This window comes from Leopardus geoffroyi, chromosome C3 (assembly GCF_018350155.1).
Source record: "Leopardus geoffroyi isolate Oge1 chromosome C3, O.geoffroyi_Oge1_pat1.0, whole genome shotgun sequence".
NCBI classification, from domain to species: domain Eukaryota; kingdom Metazoa; phylum Chordata; class Mammalia; order Carnivora; family Felidae; genus Leopardus; species Leopardus geoffroyi.
Genome location: NC_059338.1, coordinates 54,991,669 through 55,013,907, shown reverse-complemented (window position 1 = coordinate 55,013,907; position 22,239 = coordinate 54,991,669). Strand labels below are relative to the sequence as shown.

Sequence of the window (22,239 nt, the reverse complement as noted above, 5' to 3'; positions counted from 1 at the left end):
TGTAATTAATATATGAAGGAAAGGTGAATAGAAATATGATCTGAGATTCCAAGAAAGAATAAGCATTAACTGTGCAAGGAGGGAAGAGAAAAAGAACTACAGGCAGAGAGCAGTGTATTCAAAGACCTTGGGAGTAGGCATGGCACATTTGAGGAAGCCAAAGACAGTCAGCATGGCTGGAGCAGAAAAAGCAAAGGAGAGCAGAGTGTGAAAAGAAGCTGGAGAGGAGGGTAACAGTAAGGGGCCAGACTGCAGGGTTTTATAGGCCATGATAGAGTATAGTCCTTCCCTAAAAGCAGGTGACTAATGGAGCGTTTTACTCCATGGGTAAAAATATCTGATTCACATTTTCAGGGGATCACGAGGATTCAGTGTGGAGAGCACTCCACACTGTTTTGTTTTTGAGAGAGAAAAGGAGAGACAGAGCACAAGTAGGGGAGGGACAGCGAGGAGGGAGACACAGAATCCGAAGCAGGCTCCAGGCTCTGAGCTGTCAGCACAGAGCCCGACTCAGGGCTTGAACCCGCGAACTGTGAGATCATGACCTGAGCTAAAGTCTGACACTTAAACTTAACCGACTGAGCCCCCTCAGGCGCCCCAAGTGTGGAGAGCAAATTTAAAGGAGCCATGTGAGGAGGCTACTGTAATGTTTGAGGGAGGGTGGCAGTGAGATGGTGGTCAGCGTACAGGAAGTACACTTTTAGGTGGTTTATGAAGAGGGTATAAGAGTGTGAAAGGTAGGGAAGTCAAGTTAAAATCACCAATTCAGTCATTCATGTCAATGTGCCCTTGAGATACTCAAGTGGAGGAGTCAGTAAACACTGTGAATCTAGGACAGTCCTGGGCAAAAGAGATAAATTTGTTAGCTATCTGAGTTTCAGTATAAACTAAGGCTCTTAGGCATAAGTGAGAATACCTTGGGATAGAATAAGAAGAGAAAAAGACTTTAAATTTTTGTATACCATTAATATCCATGTAAATTGGATGATCTCTGCTGGAAAGGTGATTGATAATGCATATGAGTATCTTAAAAAATGACTGTAATTTTGATCCTGTAACTTTTTTATAGGAATCCATCCTCAGAAAATAATATTAGTAGATGTGAAAGGCTTATGGATAAAAATACTCACTTAAGCATTATTTATGATTATAAAAAAAGAAATTACTTAATTATCTAATATTTAAAGAGGTTAAGTAGATTATCATACATTTATATTAATGAATATTATACCATTCTAATTTGATGTTTATGAAGATGTAATGGCATAAGTAAATGGCCATAATGTAATAATAGTAATAAAGACACAAAATTGAGAGAGAGAGAAAGGGAGACAGAAGTGGATAGAGGAGACCTCAACTGTGTGAAACATTGATAGAACAAGAGTATAAAGAAATGTTTATCTATCAACAGTGGGAAATGGATGATTGTCACCATTTTTAGACTTTTATCTAGTTTCCAAATCTTTCTAAATGGGCATGTATTTCATCTTATGTATCCTTTTATTGTTAGGAAAAGAAAGAAAATTACAGGATTGTCCCAGTTGTAAATATGCACTTTATAGGTATTTCACTCTGTTAAATACTGGTTGATGTTTTGTTTTTTTATTTCACAGTATCGATGAGCCTTTCTGTTTTGAATCGAATTTAGTGTTTTAAGTTTGTAAGATTATTGCCATACCTTTTACAGTTTTATGAGCCATTTAGACTTATAAAATAGTTTCAGAAAATCGATTAATCACTAGGCAACAGCAAATCCATTCCCCTGGAACACCTCTCACTTGGCATCCAGTGTGTCATATTGAGAGCATTTGCGTTTCCTTCACTGCTTATTGCTTAGCAGTACAAGGGGCTCTGAATTCCTTAAAGTTTAAAAAGGATTATATAATAATATAGGAATGTGCTAATTATTTTAAATACAGTGAATTGCTTTTGTTTTCCTCCAGTGACTGTCAGAGAAGTATCCACATGGACTGTCATTTGTATCATCGTTGTCTGCAGCGATATAAAATCATTTTGAATTTGGTTCAGAACTGAAAGTATGATTTTTTTTTAATTCCAGGAATGTATACAAAGACTATCGCTTCCTTGAGCTGGCATGTGACTCACAGGAGGATGTGGACAGCTGGAAGGCATCTCTACTAAGAGCTGGGGTTTATCCTGATAAATCTTTAGTAAGTTGCATATAACTATTATTTTACAATTATTAACCATGTTTAAGAAGACATAATTCTACATACTGTATACTGGAGAAACTAGTTCTCTTTTGACTTAATTCGCTTCATATTTCTTTTTCTCCCTTAGGTTCTATTTTAAGAAGTTTATCAATATACTTGTTAGAGAAAATGTCCTACTCTGCCATAAAACATAATATATCCAATCTCAGACACAGAGAGAGTTTCTCTGTTTTAATTTAAAATTTTATTTTCCTTATATGGCTTTTTTATGGTTTTCCACAGTTGTCCCAGTAGTCATATAGTGGATTATAACATTCTTCATATAGCCATGGCCATATATATCATGTCATAACACTATTTCATAGCCTTAAAAATATACTTATTTTTATAAAATTCCTTTCACTATGTCTATAGTACCTGAATCCAAAATTATATCTGCATTCAAATTCTGATTAATGGCATTTGGAGTGTGAAAGAAGAAAAACATTATATCGCAATTCCTACTTATCTTTATAAATACACTTCAAGTATTTGAAGTCACTTCTCTCGTTCAAGTTAATAAACAGAATTTGTTTGGAAAACGTCTGGATTTAAATTTCAAAAGTCCCACCCAACATATGTACACACACCATTAAGCAGACTCTGCGAATGAGTGGCTCTCACTGCTTACTCACTGTTCCCCTTGAGATGCTGCACTATCCAGGTGTCTGCTCAGAACAAAAGTTCAGAGACTCAGCCTTGGGGATTTAGTCCAGCTTGACCTTTTGGTGCTTACTTGGCTCTAGATCAGTTTATAGGACAAGTCAGGTCATTTCTAGGCCCCAAATACGAAGAGTCTTCTCAGGAGAGCCTGAAATATGGGCACCGGTGGCGGGGGGTGGGAGGGGGGCAGAAATGAGGCGTCTCTAGGGGAACTTTAGACTTGACCACATCCCTGAGGTTGCACTGGAATTTAACCAAGTTCCAGAGGTAAGTGATTGAGGATTTATGCCAAAATGTTCTTCTCATTGATGTTATTTAGCTCACACATAGACCTCTTAACCCTATCCCAACCTACCTTTGTCTGGTTAGCACCTAAAACAATGACCCCTCCCCCACAATAACCCTATGCTCTCCCATGTGAAGTGCAACAAGCCCCTTTCCTAGTGATATCCAAGTACAGAGGTATCTATATGATTTCCATAATTGTCCAAATCTTATCAGTTGTGTACATACATATTTACATAGCTATATGCTACTCTAAAAACTGCACATGAGAAATCATTTGTAAAATCAGAGTACCACTTCTACTTTTGTTGTTAATTCTGATCATTTCTTATTACTCTTCCCTATCCATTGATGGTAGTGTGTTCAATTTCACAAACATTCTGTATTAAAAATGGACATATACTTAATTTTTAATTCATTCATTCCACAAAAGCGTATTGAGCACACGCTTTTTGCCAGGCACCACTCTAGGCAGTAGGGCAACAGAGGTGAACAGTAAGGTCATACCCCCAAGGAGCAGACATTAAACAAGTGAATGGATAACTGTATAACTATATAGTGGGATTTTAAGAGCACGATACAGTCTGTAAAAAAAATAAAGAATATTAAAGGGACAGACAGTGAGAAAAGGGCAGGCAAGCTTTATTTTAGTAAAGATGATTAGAGAAGGCCCCATGTGAAGAGTTGAGTAAATGAAATGGAAGTCTGAAGAAGAATATTTGTGGAGAGGACTAACAAGTGCAAAGCCAGCTCAGTGTCTTAGAGGAGCAAAAAATCAGTGAGTCCGGAACACAGTGAGGGAGGACAGAAGTGGTTGATAGTTTCCAAGAGAGTGGTCAAGGGCAGATTGTATTGGCCTTGAAGGAAGTGGTGAGCATTCGATTCTATTTTGAGTGAGATGGGAAGCCATTAGAGGGTTTCAAGCCAGTTAGTGACATAAGATTTACATTTTTAAAAGTCTTATAAGGCTGGGTACTATGAGAAGGTGTAGAGCATGTGTGTTCAAGCACAGGCTTTAGGGTCAAACTACCTAGACTGAAATTCCAGAAATTCACATAGAAGCTGTGAGATCTTAGGAAGGTTACCTAGCTTTTTTAGGTTTCAAAACTCCCATTTCTAAAATGGAAATAGCAGGAGTCCCCTATAGCTTGGTTGACAGGATAAAGTGAGAGAATGCAGGGAAAGCACTGAATATGGTGGACACAAGCAAGCACTCTTTTTTTATTTATAATAATAATGATGGTGGGGCACGTGGGTGGCTCAGTTGGTTAAGTGTTAGACTTTTGAGATTGGGCTCTGTGCTAACAGCATGGAGCCTGCTTGAGATTCTCTCTCTTCCTCTCTCTCTCTCTGCCCCTCCCCCTTCTTAAAATAAATAAATATATATTTATAATAATGATGATGATAATTATCATTTTCATCACAGCCTACTAAGATGAGAGCTAAAACACTGTAAATATTATAATGTAGTCCAGTGAGATCATAAATAGTTTATGCTATTTTCTATCTACCAAATAATAGAAAATTGGTTATATAAAATATTATATTGGTTATATATTAGTGGTGTGTGTGTGTGTGTGTGTGTGTGTGTGTGTGTGTGTCTTCCTACCATGCAATTGTAATGTTTGTGAAAATGTTTTCTTCAGTCATGATTTTGCCAAACTTATCTTAAATATACTAGACAATTTTGGTATTTAAAGAAATTATGCAATACATCTCTTATGCAATACATCTCTTATGTCTTGGCAAAGCAAAATTACCTATCTCTGGTGAATTGTTTTTATAAATTGGGATTTTCATGTATCCATAGCTCTACAGAAAGAAGACGCTCAATGAAACATTTGCTATTTTTTATCAGAATGCTCAATTTTAAGCAAATCTAGGGTTGTCCCACATGATCTGTTTGATTCTTTTAATATCATTTCTGTTTATAAGTACACTTTTGGTACAGTTGCTTGGACGATCAAGACAAAGGGGTTTTTTACTGTATGCCAAAGACATGACAGGAAATTAAACTTGGCAGTGTGCCATGAACATTGCTTTTCTCAGTTTTCATCATAAACAACATTTGCATTTCTTATGCACCATGTAGTTGTAGAGGTTATATTACACGATTGCTTGACTTTCAGATGTTTAAATGGCAGCTAACTACTGAAAGCAATCTAAGTAGAATGCTTATGTAAACATTCATTTTGTGAACATGCTTAGATTTGGAGGGATGGATACTTTTAGCTACAGTTATTCCTAACTTAGATTTGATGAAAAAGTCAGATTAACCTAGTAACAGATATCTCTCTGTAAGTAAATTTTTAGGACTTCTGGAGAGTCATTTGGGTTTTGTATCAATAAACCATTGAGTCGACAGCAAATCAATCTCTATTCTAATAATGAAACATTTGTCATACATGGACATAAGTCAAGACTCAAAACTTTCTGCTTCTTATACAAGATTTTTATTGGAAAAAATCTACAAAGATTATTTTTAAAAATTGTGTAATTTCAGCCTCATTTAGATAAACAGCCATCCTCCACATTTTGTTTTTGGATACATTTTTTTTTCCAACTAAGATTGCACACTTTTCTATTACATGCTTTTCCCCATCATATCTTTTCTATCATGTCCACATGAAGAATATTTTTATGTCATTCATATCATAATGTTCTATTACCTGTTTTTTTCTTTTGGAGTTTTCTACAGATTTTTTTCTTTCTTTCTTCCTCTTCCACTCTCTTCTCTCCCTTCTTCCTTCCCTTCATCCATCACCATTATGGTGGTCTCTAGAAATTCGAATATAAAAAACATGCAGTTCTTACTTTATAAGAGTTTCAAGTCTAGTGGAAATGAGGGATGCAACTAAATAATTACAATGTGGTAGAAACTATAGCGAATATATAAAATGCACAGCCCATCTATATTCCCATGTGGATTTTCTAATTACCTTTTGCCCCTTAATCGTTCTGGATCCAAAGCAAAATGTAGACTTCTTATTTGAACAGTATAATATGTGACCCTCAATGAGGCATCCTGGATTCAGTTTCCCAATATGACACTGAACTTACACATAACCTCTCTGAGCCACGAATTTAGCATTCTACCAGTCACCTGATCTTTTTGAGAAGCCACAATACTTTAAAGATATATGTAAATCTGAATTTGGGTTTAGCGGAATTTTATTTCTTTAACTTCTATTTCCTTTGGCCATTAAATTGAAATTATAACCACTATAAAATTTTATATTGTTAAATAATTAAATTGTTGTACAATTTCAAATTAAAGATGTTTCTAATGGAATTAGTTAATAGTATTTTGGTTTGGTTTCTTTTTTTTAAACTGATGAAACAGATAAAAAGTGTGTGTATATCAGTATTGTAGGCTACAATTAAAGAACTTTTAAAAGTTATTTTATAGTAAAAATTTATGTGCATGCATCAGTAAGTGTGAATACAAATAAATGGAAATTTGATTAAAATCTAAAGAACAAGGTATAAAAAATGACTGATCTTTTGGCACAGTTTTGTCAGCTAATAGTAGGACTTAAAGTATAAATAACATTAAAGGATTCCAAATTCTTTGGAACATTTTGTGTGCAGTGAAATGAAGGAGATTTTAAGTCAGATCTATCTCATATTTGAATCCCAGTCCTTCTATTTATTAGCCCTGTGGTTCAGGCAAGTTACTTAACTCGTCAGTTGTGTATTCTTTTTTAAACTCAAAATAACGATACCTTCCTCTGCGTGATTTTATAGGACTGAATGAGAACTATTGCATATCACATCTAGCTTGGTGCCTGCAACTGAGTGAATGTGTTCAATGCCACGTAGCCTTTATTATTATTGCTGAAAATCATTAATGGTCCATGAAGCTGCACTCCCCAGTTTAGTACTTTTTCTTTGCAAAGGATTAATGGGACTTAGGCAAATGAGGGAGAATTTCCTTACCTGTTGGTTAAGGAAGCAGAGTTGTTGTTGTCCACAGGGGTCATGTTGCCCTGTGGACAGGCTGGCTTAGAAATCTGTCAGTCAGGAGTGAGCCCGAGGGGCTGTCAGGGAAAGTGAGAATTCACAAGCCTGCCCTCAGATACTGGCCAGCTGGCTATCTGAAAGCAGCCAACTGTAGAGTAGCGGATGCCCTGGAAATAAATTTGGTGCAAATTCAGTATTGCCTATTTGTTAAATTAAATACTGCAGAGCTTCTTAAGAGACTTCCATTGACTGTATAGATAGATGGTCCTCCCCTAGAGGGTATGATTCTGTTCATTTTTTTTTGTTTTCTAACATTTATTCATTTTTTGAAAGAGAGAGGGGGGGGGAGGGGCAGAGAGACAAGGAGACCCAGAATCCGAAGTAGGCTCCAGGCTCTTAGCTGTCAGCCCAGAGCCCAATGCGGGGCTCAAACCCACGGACCACGAGATCATGACCTGAGCCACCCAGGTGCCCCTCTGTTCTTTCTTTAAAGTTTATTCATTTATTCTGAAAGAGAGAAAGCACAAGTGGGGGAGGGGCAGAGAGAAAGGAGAGAGCCAGTATCCCAAGCAGGCTCTGCACCATCAGCACGGAGCCTACGCGTGACGCAGGGCTCAAATTCACAAACCGTGAGATCATGACCTGAGCCCAAGTCAGAAGCTTAACCAACTAAGCCACCCAGGCACCTGTAGGGTATGATTTCTTAAGTGATGAAAAATGGCAGTAGAAAGTGAAACACCTGAAACTTCATATACCCCTGAATCCAAGACTTTCCCAGTTATAATTAATAGGACTGCTCTGGAAGTTGAAAGCATTCAATAAATGAAGTCTTTGGGGACTTCAGAAATTCCTTTTGGATAGACTCTAAAACTGAACTTTTCTCTGTGGCAAATAACAACTGGGGGGAGGGTCTCTGTGTCATTCTAGGGAGAGAAGAGGAATGCCCCCCAGACCTCCGTAAATATTTATTAGTATGGGATGACCACTCCTATGCATTTATTTATTCAGCCATCTAATAACACAAGACTGACGATGCCCGTGCTGAGTCTGACTACACATCACTTTATTCTTAGCTTATTCAGCCGTGCTTCCCACAGAACATCGAGCGGCCTCATGACCAATTCTGAAGAGTTTAGTTTTTCTTCAGTGGAGGTACTTGCCGTGATCTAAACATAAACTGTTGCCACACGGTGTAGTGGAAGGAATTATAAAACATTTATGGTTCACCATTCATGACTGTTATGCCTCTCTCAGAATAGACAATTGGGAAATGATTGAAGGAAACAAGAAATGGCAAAGCCACACCATGTCCTCCACTTGGATGTTTCTCATATTTAAGGATCAAGGCCCCCTACTCTGTGACATCACTGTTGCCACCACAAACAGAACCATCTGCCATCGAGCAGAGAAGCCAGTCATTCCCTAATGTGCAAAAATACTTGGTTGAACTCCTGAAACTTATTTGGTAGATCAAAAGCTGCACTGCTGTGGAATTCAATAAACTCCATCTGTTTGAGGTATTTTCAGCAATATTGCACTTCTTTGGAGAACCGGGGTCTTGTTATTCTCTAAAATAGTATTTTATTCCTGATAAAACTCTGTGGGGATCTTTACTGCATTATTGAACGGTTGGCAGATTCCTTACAGAGACTCTTTTCTCCCCCCTTCATTCATTCTTATACCGTTATTTATGTCTCCGTAGAAGCCAGTGATGTTAACAGTTATATCATGGCAACTCACAATGCCAAGAAGCTTCTCTACACTATTGTATCGGTGTCTTTAAACTGATATCATTGTTAAATATGATGGCCGTGATGGTCCTTGGATTAGACATTTCCCCAGGGTCACCAGTTGGCATTGCCCCTCTCCCGAAAATTTCTGTGTGGAGTATTTCTCCCTCCACATCCTCTTTTAAAAGTAAATGCCAGATCTCCAGCCCAACCTGTTACTGCACCCTGTGTTCAGCCTCCTCCACAGATGCACACACTTTACTACCAGCTCTCTTCAACTCCGCATCTCAGCGAGAAATTCCTTTTGGGCCCCTTGTGAGACGAATTCAGATCTGTTCCCTGCCCATATCCCATCACGTCTTCCCCACAGGATCTGACCCTGCAAGGACTCGGCTGCCCTGGGAGTAATGAATCACCATTTTATTTTTTTAAGCCATATGTGCGTTAAATTGTTTGATATAAATCATACTCTTGCAGCTCCAGTTTGAAACAGGAGACCCATTTGCCCGCCGCCTGTCACTGGCTGCTCTCTGTGTCTCTATCCAGAGTGTCTCTTTTAGAAACGACTACATTTTTTGTGACTAACCTTTCCAGACCCATTTTCTTGAATGTGGATCAGTGTTTATTTTGGCCACGTCCCCACTATACAGCTTTCACTTCCCATGCCAACCCAAGACAAAACGCATAATTTATGAAGTAGAGGAATGGTACAGATGGAGGTCGTAACTTGGTCTGCTTACCCTGTCTCCCCAGAACCACCCACTCCTTTCCTCTGCTCTCTTTTCCTTTCTTTTTCCACCTTCTTTGAAACCAAGGATGCAGTGTTTGTTTAAAAATGCATTGGCTGATGAAATTTTCCACTGCTTGGCATGTTGGAGGAGGGGCTGTCAGGAAAGGGCAAGCTGACATACTATTTTGCCGTTCATGCTAACAGTTCACTTATTACCAATTCAAACCAGTGCTTTTTGGCCAGGTCTCCATACTCCAAGGATTCCGAGCAGAAAGAAGGGGGGAAGTCTCTGTCATAATTTTCTGCTGTTATAAATACATGATTTCATTTAATATAAGTGGATTCTTTGACTTGTCCATGAGCTCGGGGTGCTGTGTGTGTGTCTGGGATGTCAGTGAATAGTTAAATTATTTGTTTTGATTTTGCTCTAGCATGAAAAACCTTACAATTTTTAAATAAGTTTATGTTTAACATATTTCTTTTTTGTTTTTTTTCCTTGCGGCTACGTGCACAGGGGAACAACAAAGTAAGTTCTTTGTCCTATCGCAGCTCCTCTTTCTCTCCAACCCCGCCTCCCCCGCTGCATGTATCTTGGCCAGAGCGTTTCTGTGCACATTGAAATGACTGTTGTCTGCGACAGTGCACAAATGATACAGGGTGTGCAAAGGAGAAAACATGCATAATGGCGGTTCCGTTTTGACCTTTTGGAAGGGAAACGTTACGCTCTTTAGGGTTGGTTATTGAATGGTAGTTCAGAAAGGTTGGTGGTATGAGGAAAGAGGTCGACACGGAGAGCAAAGATTATGAAGATTTAATAATAAGGACTCTTCTGCAGAAAGGGTACAACAGTCTGATGAAACCCAGTGCAGCTGAAGTTTCTGACCAAAAATCAAAGCTCTCATGTTAATGTGCAGTTATAAAAACCCCAAACTGGAGTCTTAAATAGCAGGATGGCTGGCTTTGCTGGTGAAACTGAACTAGATCAGTGCTCTGGCTTTGAAGGTGCCTTAAAATGGATGGAGGAGGGTGGGGTTCACATTTGACTTGGCTTCTGCACCCTGATGTATTCCAGCTGGACGGAAGTGGGAGGGTGTGGGGGATGGAGGAGGAGACTGAGTGTGCACGATAGATTTGTGAGACCAGGCAACACACACCAATGGTGAAAATTATCTTAATGTTATTATTGTAATTAGATAAATGAGCAATTGAGTCATTCATAAGGTTGCTGGCTTGTTTAAATTTAAATTCAGTTCTTCCAAAGGATTAGAACTCCTTCTCACTTATATTAGTTATATGATAGTAACATAGTTAGGGAAGATGGTCTTAAGTTTAGCAGGGTGATTTGTTTTTCATTTTTTCTGTGGAGAATTATTAGTGTTTTATCCTACCAGGTGGCCCACTTAATAAAATGGGCCTCATTGAATACAATAAGAATTGAAAAGATCTGTTCTATAAGGGGCTGCCTGCATATCTAAAGCAGCTGGAATTCATCAAAATTGCTATTCATAAGCCATACATATAGAATGTAAAACAAATGTGGGAAATCTTGCAGCTTAATTTGATGGAATGTGCTGTTATGGAATACGTTGAAATAAATGGTTGGTATTGAAAATGTGTCACTTTATAAATTTATATCTGGATATAACTACTTATGGCCCAAGTAATAATATTTAATAAAGTTAAAAATAATACAAGAAAAGTACAAGATAGACATTTGTGAAGAAGCAAGGTGGTGAACTCAGCTCACTAATAGGTCACTTTTTAAATATAGCAGGTAGCTTACGAAATTAATTAGAGATTTCTTACACAAAGTTAAGGATAATATTCTACCTAATACTACCACTACTAGAAAAAAACCTTTGGACAAAATATAAAACCCCCCAGTTTAGTGTTTATACCAGCTCTTGAGTAATAACCATGTCTGGTCTGGTCTGTTCACTTACATTGAGTCTCTATCTAGAATTTCATATGCTGCATTTCTTGTTTGTTTGTTAAGTACCACGAGCTAATTGTGAGTGCACGAATACCCAGCCTGTGCATGCTGAAGATCAGGGAACCAGCTGCTGACATTTGGGGGGAGGTGCTAACCCTTAGACCACTGGAAAAGCATTTATGATTTGCCTCTTTCACTAGTGACTCACTGATGACTTAAAGGCATTTGTAAAATTCCCCAAAGAAAACACTTCTCCATAGCAGGAGTTCTCCGTTTATTGTGTCTTGCTTGGTCAAGTTCTTCTGGGCAGTGTTCAGTTTAATAGAGTTTACTGATTTTCAAATAATTATAATGCAGTGAGCACTAAAACCCCCAAATTGTAAGGCTGCTGCTCATAAGGGAGCTTCTAGGAGGAAGCTGCCTTCATCCTAGAGGGTCTTCAGGCACCTGGAGCCACCACCTGCATCATGAAAACCTGGTCTAATGCTGAGGGAGTATCTTCAGGTGCCAGAGTGTCAGTTGAAGAGCATTAAAGATGCAAGCCCTGACTGTTTTGATTTTTAGTTGAAGAGTGGCTACATTGGAGGTGCTGGTATTTATTGCCCTTAGGCCTTAATTTTTCATTGTTTATGTTAGGAATAAGTGATAGTTTGTGAAAAAATGTAATGCTAATACTTTTAAAATATGATCATTATACTGACCATGTACTCTGGCACGAAAGAGCCTCCTCGAATCACAAACAGCACATCTGCATGCTATTTTCCTTTAGCTTAGAGTTTCAGTATAAATGGAAAACACTGGAATACAAGCTGTGCTGTCTCCAGAGTATAGGTCTGGAGTCTTCAAAAGGAGAATATGAGATTCTTTTTTCCCTCTAATTCTGGAATGCTTATTCTGAATTGTCCCCAAGGCAACATACCTAACTTGTTGCCTGCCATATACGTGAGCCAGCTGCAAAAGGTGACTCATTTTAGACTCACAATGGCTAATTGTTTATTTATGGAATGGCATTTTATTATTTATCATATTAACCAGACTCTAAAGAGAATGAAGTCTGCTAAATTAATGTTTCTTTAGATGAACAGGATGAATGGATTCATCTGCCCACGTACATTAGATGTAATGCACACACATCCATACACACATCCACACATGTATATTCTGAGGTGTATGGAACAACTTTACTATTCATTTTCTCAATAACAACTAAACTGATCTGCTTTAGCCGCGTTTAGATTATGCTTAGAATTTGGGAGCTAAACCTGTAAACTCCAGGAAAACAAACTTTTATAATAGATGCACATTTAGATTTATATCATGATGGAATAAAACACCAAGGTTCACGTTTCTCTTTGAACAGTTATATGTATTTTGTTATTTTTCCTTAAAAAGCAAAGCAAATTTTCCTTTCGTGAGGAGATCACAGTTGCTAAAAAAAATTTCCTTCCAGGCCCGTTACTTATTTTTCCTTTTGAAAATGTTTTCCTGTTGGCATAGTGATACTCTACATTGGTTAGGGTAGAGTCTGTCTCCTCCTTAGAGGGGTTTCCCTGAACCATGGATTCCAAGTCCATGTCTTCATGAGGGAGACAAGAGTCTAGGATTTCCTGAGTCAGTTTTGGGAATGTGAAGAAATACATACATTAACGGGGGTCGTTTTTTGTTCTTTTTCTTAATTTGTTGTACACAAATGTAAGTCAGAATGTCATTTGCAGAACAGAGGCCTTCAGGTAAAAAGTAATCTCCATGGTTTGTCCTAGAGAGTAGACATTTAATTTCCTTCTTTAATTTGATGCGCTGTCTTGGCAGGCATTTCAAGGAATTTAAGAGACTTAAATTTTATTTCTGTATTAAAGACTTTGTTAAATATCTATGATATTAGGCAAATTGAAGGTAGAGAAATAATAAAGAATAAAATTGTATAACAAAAGCTTTCAAGTTTTTTAATGATGTTGGTACAGAAGCATAAATGAAAACTAATCAAAAGAATCCTAAGTTCAGCAATGAATGCTTCAAAAAGTTTTAAGTTATGTGGAGAAACTATATTTAATCTCTTCTCTTATGAATATTTTATTACCTTTGAAAGAGAAATTTACTCCCATTTTACTTCAGTCTTCTTAAAGTAAAGGATTCTTACATTTCTCCGAGCATAAGTATTAAGTTGACTGCCTTGACTAGAGAGAAGGAGTATTTGAAAAGGAGAAATAGAACCAAACATGCTAAAACAATTTTTTAAAAACTAAGTCTTTATTAACTCCTGGTTAGGTTAAATGCAATAATGTTGTACACGTTGGAGGGCTTTGCTATATAAGAAGAGAAGAAAGAAAAATCAGATTTAAACTCTTGTTTTACATTTAAGTACTTTGTCTAGTGATTTCCTAAACATTCAGAAGACAAGTAGACAATGTCTAGACATTGTTGGTCTCCATTAATGGGAAAAGTAGTTACTACCTAGAGTATTTCTTTTGGTGATCCACTGGATTTTAGCAGTCATTTACAAAGATAGAGTGTGCCAGATCAAATGTCACCAAAATATATCACACTGAAGAACATAGATATTAAATCCATGATAATTTGTCTCGTCTCCTGTGCCAACCTTCAACTCCTAAATTTTTGCCATAGGTCATATGTGAGAGACTGTACATAGGCACTGAAAACCCATTACCAAACCTGTAAAGAAGCAAACAGTACAGTATCATAATGTACATTTCCTTTCTAATATTTAAAATGCATAAGTGCAAATAAGAACACTCTAAGTGTAGATATATTCAGCTCAATTAGGGCTATTTATTTTCTTTGAAAAATGTATGTGCTTTCCTTGATTTTCTTAGAGAAGCTGATTAGCGAATGTATTTCCCTAGGATTTAAGGAGAGCCCATCAAATTTGCTTAATTTATGCATAACCCAATTAAGAATATTATTAAAATGAAAAGAACAAATGAAAACTCACTAGCCTCAAAGTGTTAATTTCAGTTCCATATGCATCTAAAAATGAATTGTCTGTTTCAACCTTCGCAACACCAATAAACTTTTGGTTCTTTTTTGACAAACCTGTCTTAAAAGAGCATTGCTTAATGCTTAGTTTTTGAACTCTATGACTTTAATCTTAATCCATTGGATAAAAGGGCAGTTAAGTTGGAGGCAGAAGACTTTGAAAGTGAGTTGGAATCTATGTTATGTTCCCAAATTTATTGATCTTGCCAAATAGACTCACAGAAAAGCAAGAATTGTTCCGTTGCTCAGAAAGCTCACAGATAGAACAGGGACTTCTGAAGTGTTCTTGGGGCTTATTTATATATTTTATTTCCTCTGTTGTGTCCAAAATAAGTGACTTCACTCTAGTTAATGAGGAATGAGAATAATTTTGTCTTCACAGCTTTGACATATTTTCTCTCACAGTATTTTATTTTTTTAAAATTTAATTCCAGTGTAGTTAATATACAGTGTTATATTCATTTCAGGTGTACAATATAGAGATCCAATATAGTGATTCAGCAGTTCCATATATTACTCAGTGCTCATCAATTTAAGTGTATACTTAATCCCCTTTACCTATTTTCACCCATCCCTCTACCTGCCTCCCCTCTACTAACTATTTGTTCTCTTATAGTTAGGAGTTTGTTTCTTGGTTTCATTTTGTTTGCTGTTTTGTTTCTCATTCTTTTTATGGCTGAATTCCGATGTGTGATATTTATATATATCTCACATCTATATCCATTTATCTATCAGTGGATACTTGGGCTGCCTCCCTAGTTTGGCTATTGTAAATAATGCTGCAATAAACATAGGGGTGCATATATCCCTTCAAATTAGTGTTTTCATGTTCTTTGAGTAAATACCCAATAATGTGATTACTGGATTGTAGGCTAATTCTGTCTTTAATTTTTTGAGAAACCTTCATACTGTCTGGCACAGTGACTATACCAGTTTGCATTCCCACCAACAGTGCACAAGAATTCCTTGTTCTCCACATCCTCGTAAACACTTGTTGTTTCTTGAGTTTTTGAGTTTAGCCATTCTGACAGGCATGAGATGATATCTCATCATGGTTTTGATTTACATTTCCCTGATGATGAATGATGTTGAGCATCATTTCATGTGTCTGTTGGCCATCTGTATGTCTTCTTCCATTCAGTAGGTTGTTTTTTACTTTGGTTGGTTTTTTCTTTGATGCACAGAAACTTTTTATTTTGATGTAGTCTTAAGAGTTTATTTTTGCTTTTGTTTCCCTTGCTCAGGAGACTTTTCTAGAAAGATATTGCTGTGGCCAAGGTCAGAGAAACTACTGCCTGTCCTCTCTTCTAGGATTTTTATGGTTTCAGGTCTTACATTTAGGTCCTTTATCCATTCTGAATTTATTTTTATGTACAGTGTAAGAAAGTGGTCCAGTTTCATTATTTTGCATGTAGCTATCCAGGTTTCCCAACACCATTTGTTGAAGAGACAGTCTTTTTCCCCCATTGCATATTCTCGCACATTATTGAAGGTTAATTGAAGAGTATTGAAGAGTATTGAAGATTAATTGACCATATAGTTGTGGGTTTATTTCTGGGCTTTCTGTTCTGCTCTATTGATCTATGTGTCTATTTTTGTGTCAGTACCATACTGTTTGGATTACTGCAGCTATAATTTTGTAATATAACTTGAAGTCTTGTGTTGTGATACATCCAGTTTTGTTTTTCTTTTTCAATATTGCTTTGACTATTCCAGGTCTTTTGTGGTTCCATACGAATTTTAGGATTGTTTGCTCTAGTTCTGTAAAAAATGCTGTTGGTGTTTTGATAAGGGTTGCATTAGATGTGTAGATTGCTTTGGGAAGTATAGACATTGTAACCATATTTGTTCATCCAATCTATGATCATGGAATACCTTTTAATTTTTTTGTGTCCTCTTCCATTTCTTTTATCAGTGTTTTATAGTTTTCAGAGTGCAGGTCTTTCACCCTTTAGTTAAGTTTATTCCTAAGTATTTTATTATTTTTGGTGCAACTATATATGGGATTTTTTTCTTAATTTCTCTTTCTGAAGCTTCATTATTAGGGTATAGAAATGGAGAAGATATTTATACATTGACTTTGTATCCTGCAACTTTACTGAATTCATTTGTCCATTCTACTAGTTTTTTGGCGGAGCCTTTAAGTTTTCTCTCTATAGTGTCATGTCATCTGCAAATAGTGGAGGTTTTATTTCTTCCTTACCAATTTGGATGTTTTTTATTTCTTTTTGTTGTCTGATTGCTGTAGGTAGGAGTTATAGTACTATGTTGGCTGAAAGTGGAAAGAGTGGGCATCCTTGTCTTTTTCCTGACATTAGGGGAAAAGTTCTCATTTTTTCATCATTGAATATGATGTTAGCTGTGGCTTTTCATATATGGCCTTTAGTATGTTGAGATATGTTCCTTCTAAACCTACTTTCTTGAGAGTTTTTATCAAATATGGATATTGTACTTTGTCAAATGCTTTATCTGCATCTATTGAAATGATCATATGGTTTTTATCCTTTCTCTTAGTGATGTAATGTTTCGCATTGATTGATTTATGAATATTGAATTACCCTTGCATCCCAGGAATAAATCCCACTTGATCCTGATGAATGCTTGTTTTAATGTATTGTTGGATTTGGTTTGCCAATATTTTCTTGAGGATTTTTGCATCTATATTCATTAGGGATATTGGCCTGTAGTTTACTTTTTTGTGTGGTATCTTTATCTGGTTTTGTTATCAGGGTAAGTCTGGCCTCATAGAATAAATTTGGAAGTTTTTCTTCCTCTTCTATTTTTGGAAAAGTTTGAGAAGAATAAGTATTAACTCCTTTTTATGTGTTTGGTATAATTCACCTGTGAAGCCATCTGGTCCTGGACTTTCATGTGTTGGCAGTTTTTTCATTACTGATTCAATTTCACTGCTGGTAATTGGTCTGTTCAAATTTTCTACTTCTTCCTGCTTCAGTTTTGGTAGGTTATGTTTCAAGAAATTTATCCAGGGGCGCCTGGGTGGCGCAGTCGGTTAAGCGTCCGACTTCAGCCAGGTCACGATCTCGCGGTCCGTGAGTTTGAGCCCCGCGTCGGTCTCTGGGCTGATGGCTCAGAGCCTGGAGCCTGTTTCTGATTCTGTGTCTCCCTCTCTCTCTGCCCTCCCCCGTTCATGCTCTGTCTCTCTCTGTCCCAAAACTAAATAAACGTTGAAAAAAAAAATTAAAAAAAAATTTATCCATTTCTTCTAGTTGGCCAATTTGTTGGCATATAATTTTTCATAATATTATCTTACAATCCTTTCTGTGGTGTTGGTTGTTATTTCTGTTCTTTCATTTGTAATTTTATTTATTTAAGTCCTTTCTCTCCTTCTCCCTCCTCCCCCCCCCCCTTTTATTTTGATGAGACTGGCTAGTAGTTTGTCAGTTTTGTTAATCTTTGCAAAGATCCAGCTCCTGGTTTCATCAGTGTGTTCTATTGTTTCTTTTACTTTCTGTATCATTTATTTCTACTCTAATCTTTATTATTTCCTTCATTCTGCTGATGTGGGGTTTTGTTTGTTCTTCTTTTTCTAGCTCCTTTACATGTAAGATTAGGTTGTATATTTCAGATTATTCTATTTCTTGAGGTAGACCTGTATTGCTATAAACTTCCCTCTTAAAACTGCTGTTGGTGCATCCCAGAAATTTTGTACCATTGTGTTTTCATTTTCATTTTTCTCCATGTAATTAAAAAAAATTTAAAGTGATCTCTATACCCAATGTGGGTGGGGCTCAAACTTATGACCCCAAGATGAAGGGTCAGATGTTCTACTGACTGAGCCAACTAGGCACCCCTCCATGTAATTTTTTATTTCTTCTCTGATTTCTTGGTTGACCCATTCATTGTTCACTAACATGTTTAACCTCCATGTATTTGGGCTCTTTCCAGACTTTCTTGATTTCTAGTTTCATAGCGTGGTCAGAAAAGATGAATGGTATGACGTCATTCTTTTTAAATTTGTTGAGACTTGTTTTGTGGCCCAATATGTTATCTCTTCTGGAGAATGTTACTTGAAATGAAAGTGTATCCTGCTCTTTTAGAATGAAATGTTGTGGATTTATCTGGGTTTTTTTTTTATGTTTATTTATTTTTGAGAGAGAGACAGAGACAGAGACAGAGCAGGAGTGGGGGAGGGGCAGAGAGAGAAAGAGACACAGAATCTGAAGCAGGCTTCAGACTCTGAGCTGTCAGCACAGCCCAAACCCACGAACTGTGAGATCATGACCTGAGCCAAAGTCAGACGCTTAACCAGCTGAGCCACCCAGGCGCCCATGAATGTATCTGTTAAATCCATTTGGTCTAATGTGTCATCCAAAGTTACTATTTCCTTGTTGATACTCTGTTTGGATGATCTGTCCATTGATGTAAGTGGGGTGTTAAAGTCCCCTACTGTTATTGTATTACTATCAGTTAGTATCTTTATGCCTGTTAACTGTTTTTTGTATTTGGGTACACCCATTTTGGCGCATATTTACAATTGTTACATCTTCTTATTGGATTCTCCCTTTTATTATTACATAGTGTCCTTTGTGTCTTGTTACAGTCTTTGTTTTAAAATCTATTTTGTCTGATGTAAGTATTGCTACCTGGCTTTCTTTTGATACCCATTTGCATAATAAGTGTTTCTTCATCCCCTCACTTTCAGTCTGCATGTGTCCTTAAGTCTGAAATGAGTCTCTTGTAGGCAGCATGTAGATGGGTGTTGTTTTTTTAATCCATTTTGTCACCCTATGTCTTTTGATTGGAGTATTCAGTCCATTTACATTCAAAGTAGTTAAGTATATGTTTATTGCCATTTTGTTACTTGTTTTGTGAATGTTTTTGTAGTTCTCTGATCCTTCTCTTGCTCTCTTTCATGGTTTGCTGGCTTTCTTTAATGATATACTTGGATTCTTTTCTCTCTTTACTTTGCATATCTATTACTGGTTTTTGATTTGTAGTTACCATTAGGTTTGTATATAACATCTTCTGCATATACCTGTCTATTAAGTTGATGGTCACTTAAGTTTGTGCCCATTCTTTACTCCTCTCCCCACCACATTTTTGGTATATGGTGTCATAATTTACATCCTTTTATTTTATAATTCCCTTGACTTATTTTTACAGATGTACTTATTTTTACTACTTTGGTACTTCCTACTTTTTTTTACTTTTACTTGTGGTCTTTCCTTTCCACTCAGAGTCCCCTTTAATAGTGCTTGTAGAGCTAGTTTAATGGTCATGAATGCCTTTTGCTTTTGTTTGTCTGGGAAACTGTCTCTCCTTCTATTCTGAATAATAGTTTTGCTAGTTAGAGTATTCTTGGTTGCAGATTTTTCCTTTTAGCACTTTGAAAAGTCTGCTGATAGCCTTATGGAGTTTCCCTTATATGTAACTGTCTTCTTTTCACCTACTTCTTTTAAAATTCTCTCTTTATTGCTACTTTTGGCCATTTTAATTACTATGTGCCTTGGTTGATTTGGGGTTGATTTTGTTGGTGGATCTCTGTGACTCCTGTGTCTGGATATCGGTTTCCTTCCCCAGATTAGGGAGGTTTTCAGCTATTATTTCTTCTATTATTTCAGTTTCTATTATTTATATTATTATTTATTTCTTCAAATAAATTTTCTGTCCCTTTTTCTCTTTCTTCTTCTTCAGGGATCCCTATAATGGAAATGTTATAATGCTTGATGGAGTTGCTGAGTTCCCTAAGTCTGTTCTCATTGTGCATAATTTTTCCTCTCTCACCTGCTCAGCATGATTACTTCCCATTACTCTGTCCTCCAGGTCACTAATTCATTCCTCTGCTTCTTCTCGTCTGCTATTTATTACATCTAGTGTATTTTTAGTTTCATTTCTTTTATTCTTCATCTGTTTCTTTTTTACATTTTCTGTCTCTTTGTTAAAGGTCTCACTGATGCCCTCCAGTCTTTTCTTAAATCCAGTAAATATCTGTATGATCATTACTTTAAATTCTCTATCAGGCATATTATTTTTGCTTTGGTCTCTTACTGTGGTTTTGTTCTTTCAGTTGGGTCATACTCTTCTGTCTCATTTTGTCTAACTCCTGTGTCAGTTACTGTGTGTTAGGAGAGTCAGATACATTTTCTGCTCTTGAAAGTAATGGTCTTATGAAGGAGTCCTGTAGTGCCCCTCAGTGCAATGTCCCCCTATTCACCAGAACCTCATGCTTCAGAGGTGTCTCCTATGTGTGTTGCCTGTTCCCTACTGTTGTGTCCTAGCCACTTTTTCCTTCAGTCCTGTCATCTGCAGAGGCTTTCTTTGCCTGTGTGGTCAGTGTTTGGTCCCCAGGCCATGTGGGGCATGTAGTTTTAACAAGGTACAACCTGGCCTGTTTTCAAAATGAGACCTGTGGTTGCTGCTGCAGGGACTGGGGCTATGTGGGAAAGGCAAGCAATTTTAACAAGTTACACCCTTCTGTAGGGCCTACAGCCACCACAGCTGCTTCCAGGACCAAGGGCCCTGTAAAATACACTGGTCAGGTCTTGGTTTGGCAAGATTTTCACCAGTCTTTAGGGGGAGGGGACCGTGCAGTCCAAATTGAGACAAAGGTGACTGAGAAGAGCAGATCTGCCCAAAGTGCAGTGGGGCAGGGCTTGGTGTAAGCAAGTTAGATAGTGAGGTGGCTGAGTGTTTATGCTCGGGTGTTTGTGCTGGGGTTATGCTGGGTGGGGGAAGAAAATGGCACCTCCCAGTTCCCTTGTTCCTAGAGGGTTCTCCCTGCAATTCCTGCCTCTCTGGGACAAGCTCTGAGGTGAGTAAATAATTCTCTCTCCCATATGCACCAAGCATTTTTTCAAACTGCTGCTTCCATGCTGTATCCCTACAAGCTATTTGTTGTCCTGTCTCTTTAAGGGTGGGGACTCAGACAGCTTCCTATCACCAGTCTGGGCTCTCCCAAAGCCAAGCACTCTGATTTTTAAAATTCCAGGATTTATGGCTCACTGGTTTTAAGAACTCATGAAATTCAGCCGCTCTAGTTTTCAAAGCCAAATTTCTTGGTGATTCATCTTCTCTGTGTGGGCTCCCTGGTGTGATAATCCATTTCTCTCCCTTTTCCACCATTGACTGAGGCTCCCTCCTGCCCACAGAAGGTCCCACTGCAGTCCATCTAGCTCCCTACCACATGTCCATCCTTGCTACTCTCTTTGATATGGCTTCAACTCTACCTTTAGTTGTTGAGTTTGTTCTGCCAGTCTTCAGGTCATTTTCTGGGTTATTTGCACCGATGTGAGTGTTATCTAGTTGTATATATGGGGTGAGGTGATCCGGGCCCTGTTACTGTGCCACCGTGCCCCCCCCCCAATAGTGTCTCTCACAGTGTTTTAAACATCTTCTCATAGGGGCGCCTGGGTGGCGCAGTCGGTTAAGCGTCCGACTTCAGCCAGGTCACGATCTCGTGGTCCGTGAGTTTGAGCCCCGCGTCAGGCTCTGGGCTGATGGCTCAGAGCCTGGAGCCTGTTTCCGATTCTGTGTCTCTCTCTCTCTCTGCCTCTCCCCCGTTCATGCTCTGTCTCTCTCTGTCCCAAAAAAATAAATAAACGTTGAAAAAAAAAAAAAAAAGAAATAATTTAAAAATAAATAAATAAATAAATAAATAAATAAACATCTTCTCATATAAATGGAATTGATTTAACACTGCACCAAAATAAAAGAAAGTTTTTATGCCTCTCTTTTGAAAACATGTTATGATCAAGTATGATTTTAGAA

General features: G+C 37.5%; 1 protein-coding gene and 1 long non-coding RNA gene across 15 annotated transcripts in view; one reads left to right on the top strand and one right to left on the bottom strand.

Moving 5' to 3' along the window:
* The window catches only part of DNM3 (dynamin 3), a 559,650-nt gene that overhangs the window by 448,288 nt on the left and 89,123 nt on the right, over window positions 1-22,239 (top strand). For 7 of the 14 annotated variants that reach the window (XM_045452909.1, XM_045452903.1, XM_045452907.1 and 4 more), the window contains 2 exons: window positions 2,060-2,171; window positions 10,099-10,110. In XM_045452909.1, coding sequence (XP_045308865.1) covers window positions 2,060-2,171; window positions 10,099-10,110 — 124 coding nt within the window. The remainder of the gene's footprint in view (window positions 1-2,059; window positions 2,172-10,098; window positions 10,111-22,239) is intronic. The other 7 variants (XM_045452915.1, XM_045452913.1, XM_045452905.1 and 4 more) reach the window with 1 other exon arrangement.
* On the bottom strand, window positions 5,428-10,023 carry LOC123585108. The gene is made up of 3 exons (XR_006705914.1): window positions 9,595-10,023; window positions 7,101-7,291; window positions 5,428-5,939 (listed from the first exon to the last, which is right to left on the bottom strand). It is a non-coding gene; the product is annotated as an uncharacterized LOC123585108 (long non-coding RNA).